Source organism: Ostrea edulis, chromosome 9 (assembly GCF_947568905.1).
Source record: "Ostrea edulis chromosome 9, xbOstEdul1.1, whole genome shotgun sequence".
NCBI classification, from domain to species: domain Eukaryota; kingdom Metazoa; phylum Mollusca; class Bivalvia; order Ostreida; family Ostreidae; genus Ostrea; species Ostrea edulis.
Window position 1 is genome coordinate 66,063,414 of NC_079172.1, and position 9,237 is coordinate 66,072,650.

At 35.6% G+C, this 9,237-nt stretch overlaps 1 protein-coding gene and 1 long non-coding RNA gene across 2 annotated transcripts in view; both read right to left on the reverse strand.

Moving 5' to 3' along the window:
• Positions 1 to 433: 433 nt before the first annotated feature.
• On the reverse strand, positions 434 to 5,231 carry LOC130050379 (uncharacterized). The gene is made up of 6 exons (XM_056150344.1): positions 5,087 to 5,231; positions 4,925 to 4,983; positions 4,698 to 4,832; positions 3,247 to 3,361; positions 2,274 to 2,317; positions 434 to 2,173 (listed from the first exon to the last, which is right to left on the reverse strand). The coding sequence occupies exons 1-6, from the start codon at positions 5,200 to 5,202 to the stop codon at positions 1,560 to 1,562; spliced, it is 1,083 nt and encodes a 360-aa protein (XP_056006319.1). The 5' UTR covers positions 5,203 to 5,231; the 3' UTR covers positions 434 to 1,559.
• A 1,906-nt stretch (positions 5,232 to 7,137) lies between these two features.
• Positions 7,138 to 9,237, reverse strand: part of LOC130050388 (uncharacterized) — a 5,852-nt gene continuing 3,752 nt past the window's right edge. Inside the window, exon 2 of the long non-coding RNA XR_008798828.1 lies at positions 7,138 to 9,237. This exon is cut by the window's right edge and continues 890 nt beyond it. This is a non-coding gene — a long non-coding RNA (uncharacterized LOC130050388).

Consider the following 9,237-nt stretch of genomic DNA (forward strand, 5'->3'; position numbering starts at 1 on the left):
TACTAGTTAAGTGCTCTAACCACTGAGCTACCCAGGCCGAAATCCACGATCCGTATAGGCCTATTTACTACACAACCAATGTGATCTAGAATAACGTCAATCTACAGCCGTTTACTAGTGGGGGAAGAAGTTTAAATGATAACTGTTCACTTGCAACCTCGGTAATCCAACGCAACGGTTCATTGTCATCCCAAATATGTTAGATGGTTATTCATTGGATACTATGTGAGTATATAGTTACCATGAGCTAGATTGTGACAGGTGGAGGTTCAACCACAAGTTATGAGATTCCAATTAATTAGTGGAGTGGATATTTGAAGCGTTTATCAGAAATCATGATGTCATGTCGAGTGTTTGAATGATTTGAAGAATCATAGCATCTGCTTTATGTAATTTATGTACCTTAACCTACAAGCATAATATAACAAAGTTCATCATTTCTGTAACTGTGAACTTTATTTCCAGACTAATTTTTGTATTGTTGTGCTATGAATAAAAACTGGAAAGTATAAACAATTTTCAGGAAACGTAAGAATGTCAAGCAATGCAATTTGAAAATATATACTAATAGCACAAGCGTGTTGTGAAGATATATCTGCACATCTGTTTCCTGTTAGTTTACAAATAAAAGAAATATGCTTTTTAAATGTTCGTTTCTTTGTATTTTCCCCTAGAATTGGGATGCCATCAGCTGCAAATGAAGTGTCACAAATTTAGACCTACACATGGTGCTCAGACCACTAGCATTGGTTGATTTTATTTTGTCAACGCCAAGCGAAACATGGTACCTCGGTTTGTAAAGTCTCATTTAAAGATCCATGACTCTCACTTCTAAAGTCACCTTTGGTGAATACAAGCGATTAATCACTGATTTTCTTCACGATGCGAACGATTTGACCACTGAACCAAAACGATCGGTAAAAGTAAAACTCTGAACTGATACAACACCGTTCTTTTGAACTGTGGAAGCCGCTATCTTGACATAATCATTGCACCCGGCACCTTAGGACTGGCAGTTAAATAGGAATTTTGCTTTGCAAGTTTGTGCTTTACTTCATCTTTGATTCGCAGTGACGTGTCGGGGAATATAATATTATTAGTGTTATTGTGAAATAAAAGAAAAACAATATGTTTGCGATGTAGATAAATAGGAAATATACGGAGAAATGTAAAACTATGTAGTATATTCACGAACGCATAACCCATAAATCCAGCGCGCCAGGTGTCCCTAGCTGCATACATACGAAAACAGCGCTTTATGCAATGATCCAATATAAATCAAACCATTTTAAAATGTGAAATTTTGTCATTGCTAATTCAAAATTCTAAATTGGAATCTTTCAATATCTTAATTTCTTGATGTCTGCAATCTCCGTGGAAGGACAAAAGACGGTATCTCAGTATTTTTTTGTAAAATGTTCGTCAATATCTCGATATTTCAGTATTTTCTGTATGATGTTCATCAGCAGCTCAGTATTTGTCCGGATAAGGTTCATCTGGTTTTTTTTTAGTATTTTTCTGTTTGTATGAGGTTCTTTGCAAATGAATGCAACTTTAAACTACACCAAATCATTGAATTCGATTTCTTCAGGGTACTGTTTAAAGTTACGCAGTTTTCTTGACAATTCTTCTAAGTGCATTGCTTCTATCTTCATCTTTACTGATGAAATTCCATTTTTCTTCGTCATACCAGTTTTAAAATTTCCTGTTTCTCGGATGTCATGGGTTTCAAATATATCTGCTGTTTGTGAAGTTTTGTTTAGAGTCTCGCTGCACTGCTTTACGGATGATAAAGATCCATTTTCGTTGTTTTTCGATGAACACCCCGAGTCTGTATTATTGCAACAACTGTTTGAACTGTGTGGAGAGTAGAGGTCTTCATCAGTTTCCTGACTATTGTCGAATGACATATCTAATTTGTGGTAATGATCGACTTCCATCTTCATATGACTGTATACACTGTCTGAAGACGACAGCTTAACATGACTAGTCTCTTTTGAATTTATCGAATTATCGGTAAAATCATTTTGCTGACAACACATTTGAGGTTCTAACGGTTCAAACTTCCCGCCGTGAAATGTTGATTCTGGATCACCATTATCAGCTGCGTTACTGGACGATGGACAGAGTTGAGGAAATCTATTCAATGGTATCGTACTGACTTGTAATCCGCCTGTGTGTATAGTTTAGCAAATTTCTAGAACAATTTAAACTTCTTCAATTATATTCATTTACTTTAAACATCTTTGATACGAAATATGTGTTAGAATCACCTTTTTGAATCAATGAATCTGGAGTCATTAAGGTTCTGTTTCTGCTGTAATACAAGAAAGGTATATTCTTACTAAAATCATTGGAAATAAACCGACAATTGGAACGGAAGAAGAAACATCAAGTTGCCTCATTACACTCTGAAAACGTTTATCAAATCAGCAAGAAATGCCGTAGTCTTGACAAATTTGATGATAGGCAATAAGTACATATATCAAAAGGGTAAAAAAAAAATGCAATTTGGAGAAAAAAGTCACGAGTTTCAAAAAATTATTTTAACAAAAACAAAGAGGCTGGTGGATTTGATTAATTGATTGAATGATTGATTGTATCTTGCTTAACGTTTCGCTCGAGAATTTTTCACTCATATGGAGACGTCACCAAGACCGGTGAAGGGCTTCAAATTTAGGCCTATTCCTGACGCTTATAGCCATCGAGCAGTTAGGGTTCTTTAGCGTGCCACACCTACTGTGACACGACACATCCGTTTTTAAAGTAATATCCGAGGACCCGTGACATTCACACCTGATGCCGAGCGTTTGGCGATGGAACTGTCACTACCTATTTTAACGACTTAGGTCTGTCGCGGCCGAGATTCGAATCCCGGCCTTCTGCATGCGGGACGAACGCTCTAACCTCTCGGCCACCGCGGCGGTTTGGCGGATGTGAACTCGGGATATGTGTGCCAGTACCTCAATACTTATCTACTAGGGCGGATTTGAACTCGGGATCTGCATGCCAGTACCCCGATACTTATCTACTGAGCTACGTAGATATAGAGCCAAAACGATACAAGCCATTTCACATGGCATTTGAATCGCCAGATTATGTATTCAAAAATTCCAGAAACATTTATATTTCTGCAAACACCAGATAAATTTCTTTTATAGAAACCATAAAATTATCAAATCATCAAATGATTCTGAAGACTTTCCAAGCTCTCATCCAATGCCAAGTGAAATTTTCCCATTTTACCTCTTTTTGCAGTAAATGACGATAACTATTATGAAAGTAAGACTTCCTGCCAATGATGAACCAATGATAACGCTTTCATTATTGGAATTCTCTGAAATAAAATTGATATCCTTATCTGGAAATGTAAGAATAAAAGATAAATGAGTTTCTGGTGAAATTTATCTGACATCGGTAACTCTATTTGTAACAGAGACTGGTATATGCCTCTGTTGGGAATCAAACCCTGGACCTATGGCACAAGTGTCCAGTGATCTACCGATCGAGCTAAAGGAGTAACTCACTAGCCAGATTTAATTGGAAGATCATGCAACTGATACTACCACATATTTAATTTATGTAGTTTATGTGACCAATTTTAATGCTTGTTAAAGATGGAGAGGGCTTACGGTGGGTGTGACCATTCATAAGGGGCTGCTTACTCTTCCTAGGTACATAATCCTATCTCTGGTGATTAAGTGTCCGCGTTTCCCCAAATTTCAACATCATATTCCCTATAGGATTGATCACTGTTTGTTATATTTGCCTTTTCCCCCACTTCACATGTATAGGGACATTCTACCATCACGTTAATGTTTAGACTTTCCTTTTCTGCAGTCAATATAAAATAAATAAATATTATTCGTTATATACATACATACAAACATACATACATAAATACTAAGGATAACCCATGAAAGCTCGAAAGCTTATTTCCAGTGGGGTCCTTTGATGCACGGATGTTTGCGCTAGGGGGTCATTGATGTGGGAGGAAACGCACGTGTCCGAGTGGGCGACCACCATACCCTCTCACATACAAACATTGATCACGGGGATCGAACTCAGGTCGCAGCGGTGAGAAGCGAGAGTGCTACCTCTGCGCTACCCGGACACCCCTCCGTAAAGGATAGGAGAAGAAATAATGTTCCATACGTTCACTTTTAATCTTCCAATAGATGGATTCAACATGAAAATTTATCACGTGTTTACTCCTTTCTGCAATGGATTTCACCTATTACATAATTTTTAATTATTACACTATGTTTTCCTACACCGTTTGTCACGTCACAAACAAACGTCAACTTTACATAGTTTATTTACAAAATGTCTCGAAACTAAATTCCAGACAAAAGAGCAACGTAAATGAATAATTGGGGGGAGGAGTGTTAACATGTGTTGAAGATTATCTTCCTTGGTTTGTGGTTTGACAGGATTTATATCCAACTCGTGTGTTTTCTATCCCCTCATAAAGGCTCAGCGATAGAAAACGCACAACTTGTTGAATATAAATCATATCAAACTACAAACAATGGGAGATCCTGGATGTATCAAAATGAAATAAAATTTTGTGGATTAAGATCAAAGTGGATTTGTAAAACCTATTGGTCAGAAATATGAAATTATCAATGTGATCTTAGAAAGTTTGCGATTTCGGAGAAATAACACTGAAAATTACACACAAATATTTTTCTTACCAGTCTCAGTTGAAGAATGACACCCAGAGACCTTGTCACATGAAGAACAATTACAGACTTCTGCACATAAACGTCCATAGAACCCGTCAGGACAGTCCTCCTTACAGTCTATGCCAAAGGTGCCTGGCCAACATTCTGCTCGAAGACATCATTTATGATACATCAATTACCATAATAGAAAATAGTTCAAACAGTTCAGAATTCTCAGAAACTTTTCTGATAGTTACCTTCACATGAATCACCACGTAGTTTGTAATTACGACAGCATTGTAGAGGTTCGCCTTCACTGTTTGGAGGAAAAGTTTTCATTCAACAATGAATGGAGATCTTGAAATTAAAACATATCAAACATCATAAAAGTCGTAACGAACAATAAAACGTTTACATACTTTGAACAGACTCCAAGATTCACTGTCTGGGCATCTGATATCACAACTAAACCATTCAACAGCCACACCAAATGAAATGTAGAACGCATTATCATGCACAATATAAAAGACCACATTACTAAGGCAGTATCATGGGCTTTCTGAACAACAAAATGTTTCCCAACGTTCTACCAGTATTTATTTACCTTCCCAAATAAACAATTGAATTCGTAAAAGTGCTTAGATGAGATTTCTGGTTGAACTTCCCTATCATTTGAAGTGACACATCATTAGATACTACAGAATATATAACATACTTATCGTACGAAAGTGTGCTACAATTGACACCATTGATACTGATCAAGATGTAGAGCTTACGGCGGGTATGACCGGTAAATAGGGGATACTGACTCCTCCTAGGCGCCTAATCCCACCACGGTGAGTCCAGGGTTTAGTGTTTGCCCTGCTCTCAATGTTGTACTCTTTTGAATTGAATTATAGCAATGATTATTATTCGTTTCCTCCACCTGTTTCGTATGAAAGGTTTAAATGTCCGTGTTTTCAATGGGACGTAAACAACAAACGCACCAACATTCACCAATCATCTCTCAATTAGAAAAATATGATGTTGCCATAAAACATTCATCTTTTACCATACAATGGAAATCTTTACAGTACAATATAAATTTTTATTGAATTTGGAAATATTGAAACCTTGCATTCAAACACATACTCTGAAGTTGAAAGAAAAAATATGCTAGAGTTCCTCATTGACAATATCTTCGTGGTCTTTGGTGATCAGGTCTTCCAACAGTCTGTTGGAATTCCCATGGGCACGAATTGTGCTCCTTTGTTAGCTGACCTGTTTTTATATTCATATGAAGCAGAATTTACTCAAAAACTTCTACGTGAGAAGAAAAAAATCTCTCGCTGTGACCTTCAATTCGACTTTTAGATATATCGATGACGTTTTGTATATTAACAATGATAGCTTTCATTCATATCTCGATTTGTTATATCCCTGTGAGCTCAAAATAAAGGACACCACAGAGTCGTCCACTTCTGCTTCATACTTAGATATTTTATTTAAATTAGACATTAACGGCAAACTGACAACTCAACTGTATGACAAACGGGATGATTTCAGCTTCTCCATCGTCAACTTCCCACATTTATGTAGCAATATTACATTATCACCTGCATATGGTGTTTAGATATATCAACTGATTCGATATGCAAGAGCTTGTTCTGGGTATAGTCAGTTTTTAAATCTAGGTAAGCTACTGACAAACAAGTTGATGGTACAGGGATTTCAACAGTCTCGATTGAAGTCAGCATTTCGCAAATTCTATGGTCGTTATAACGATCTAGTTCGTCAATACAACCTCGCATTGGTCAAATGCTGTCTGACGTGTTTCATACCGATTGTTAAGCCGTTCTTGGCACATTGATTTGACTGCGGATAACTCCGTTTACCTGATCAGGATTTGGGGCTCACGACGGGTGTGACCAGTCAACAGGGGATGCTTACTCCTCCTAGGCATCTGATCCCACCTCTGGTGTGTCCAGGGGTCCGTGTTTGCCCAACTATCTATTTTGTATTGCTTGTAGGAGTTATGAGATTGATCACTGTTCGTTATCTTCACCTTGCATCAAATTGTTATAATGAACTAAGTTACAAATTACCTGTCATCAGCTCGAATTCTCTCTGACGTGATTCATACCAATTGTTGAGTTGTTCTATATATACTAACTTTGAGTACGGATTTTTTCGTTACCTCAATCAAAATATAGGGCTTACGGCGGGTGTGGCCGTTCTACAAGGAATACCTACCAGACAACACAAATGCAAATGCACCCAACTGTGATTTATTTAAACGTTTTGTTCCTCATCCAATAGTTCATTTTAATAAATACAGCATTTGTCGAATATTCTACTCTATTCCTACTAAGCTCCATTTTAAGAAAGTGTTAATCAGTTTCCGGATTTAAAAGTTTCGCATTTTTTAAACTTTATTCTGGTAAAAGAAAGTACTGTGTCAATCTCGGATGAAAATAAAAGCTTGTTATTCTTTCTAAATATTCAAAATTGATTAAAGAGTAATACAATAATTTCCTACTTCTACACCAATGCATAACACATGGTCTTTAGTAATTAAATGAAGCAGGTAGTTGTTTATATAACATTTCAATTCAATTAATTTGCTCAAACCATGTTAAACGGTTCATGAGGTACAAGAAATATAATACATGCCAAAAAAATCTTCAGAGGTTCATACATGAAACAATGCAACTTTCTTAGATACCAGAGGGGAACATAATATACACTATATGTATAAATAAACATAATAGTAATACGTTTAAGAGGTAGCAGAAGACCAATTACGAAGAACAACAGACAATATAAAAAATATGACAAACAAAAACACAGAGATTTCTTAATAGCTTGATATCTCGAGTTGACAATAGATTAGAAAACTTCAGAATATTTTGTTTTTCATAAACGAATTTGTCTATGTGATTTTCCTTAATTCTGAAAAAGTTGGACACTGTAAAATAAAATGGAAATCATCTCCTGTTTCTCCTTTATTACAAAATGTACATAGTCTTTCATTCTGGGGAATACTATACCGTCTTCATGTCTCTGGAGAAACGGTGTTAATTTTGCATGAAAGATCGATAAAATTAAGTTATTCAAATATATGATAAAACCAATCGGAATTTATGTCTTGATTCAAACATTTTTGAAAATAAGTTTAAAAGACGTGCATTGACAAAAATTAGTCAAAATAATTCGAGTAGAAATCAAGCAATAAGTGATTTATATGATGTTTAGCGTTAAAATGGAGGGGTATTCCCGAATTTAAAAAAAACTGCCTCCGTGAAACAAAATAAACTTAGTAAGAACATGATCTTCAAGTTTTCCACTGAAAACCTTAGCTTTGAAATTCTGTTTTACAATGGCATTTTTTGTAAATTTCAAAAAATCGAAACAATTTCACTGATATTATTTTCAACTTCACCTGTATGTTAATTTTCCATAGTAATGTAAGGTCTACTGCGTGGTCCAGTGGTTAAGGTCATCAACTTTTACATAAATAAAAAAGGTAATCAACTTTAATGGGTGACGATGTTTTCTTTTTTAAGGACACTGTTTAGTTTGTGAATAGGACTCGCAACAAACAAGCTGAATACAGCATGCAATACCTGTTTTTTAATAAGCAAGGTGCCTAACGAGAACTTGTATGTTTTTCTGACTGAAAGTTGTTGACAAAGGCATGGTGCCTTTTACGAAAAACCGTTGTGCACTTTGCAAAGTTTTGAAAGAAAAACTTTAAGGCCAAACAAAGTAAATAACTGTTAAACAGTTTGAGTGGAAAAGATTATATGTATTCCAGTAGCGAATTTCTAAAATGGTGAATCAATGTACTTTGAATTATGTTGAACTTTATTAATGCTTATTAAACTTCCCATGTTTTGTTTTGTGGTCAGAGTTATTTACAGTTGCCAACTGTTGGTTGTAGAAAATAATACATACGAGTATACGTGATTTTAAACTGTAGAAGTACAAAATATTAAATATTTGATACACTCGTAACATGTAACCGTATACATTGTATCTGGTACTTAGAAAAGAAAGACAATTTAATTTTCAGGATTTCAAAAATTATGTTTAGACTACATGTATAATGTATTGACACATAGAATGTATTAGGCTTGTCCTTAGTACTGGGGAATCCTACAGGTATTTAAATGGCAAATACGCAATAAGAGAATAAATATGGATGAAGGTCAGTTCTACGTCACGAGTGCTGGCTCGGAACTCCGATTAGGAAACATTCCCGTTTCGGTGCAACACCCTCTTTCATAAATGATTTTCTTAATTTTACAGTCAAAGTAAGTACATATTTCTCTAAACCATAACAATGTTTGAAAAGTTTATAAACCTGAACCTTAGAAGAGTCATCAACATCAGAAGACCATTTCTGAAGAAATTGATCTTTCAAAATCAGATTAACTGCTGTAGATAACCATTTAACATTTACACAATAACCTTGCTCATTCCAAAAATTTGAAAGTCCACACATGACTAAAAAATTTTGAACACAGTCAATTCAAGGGCTTTTATATCCAACTTTATCATACTGGGTACGAAAATATCTCTAAAAATA

What these genes read in the sequence shown, in the direction of transcription:
- LOC130050379 (XM_056150344.1), bottom strand. Translation starts at nt 5,202, where the DNA reads ATGTGGTCTTTTATATTGTGCATGATAATGCGTTCTACATTTCATTTG. An exon ending in AATCTTGGAGTCTGTTCAAA is followed by an intron (nt 4,984 to 5,086) that starts GTATGTAAACGT and finishes TCCTCCAAACAG; the next exon opens with TGAAGGCGAACCTCTACAAT. An exon ending in GTCATTTACTGCAAAAAGAG is followed by an intron (nt 2,318 to 3,246) that starts GTAAAATGGGAA and finishes CTTGTATTACAG; the next exon opens with CAGAAACAGAACCTTAATGA.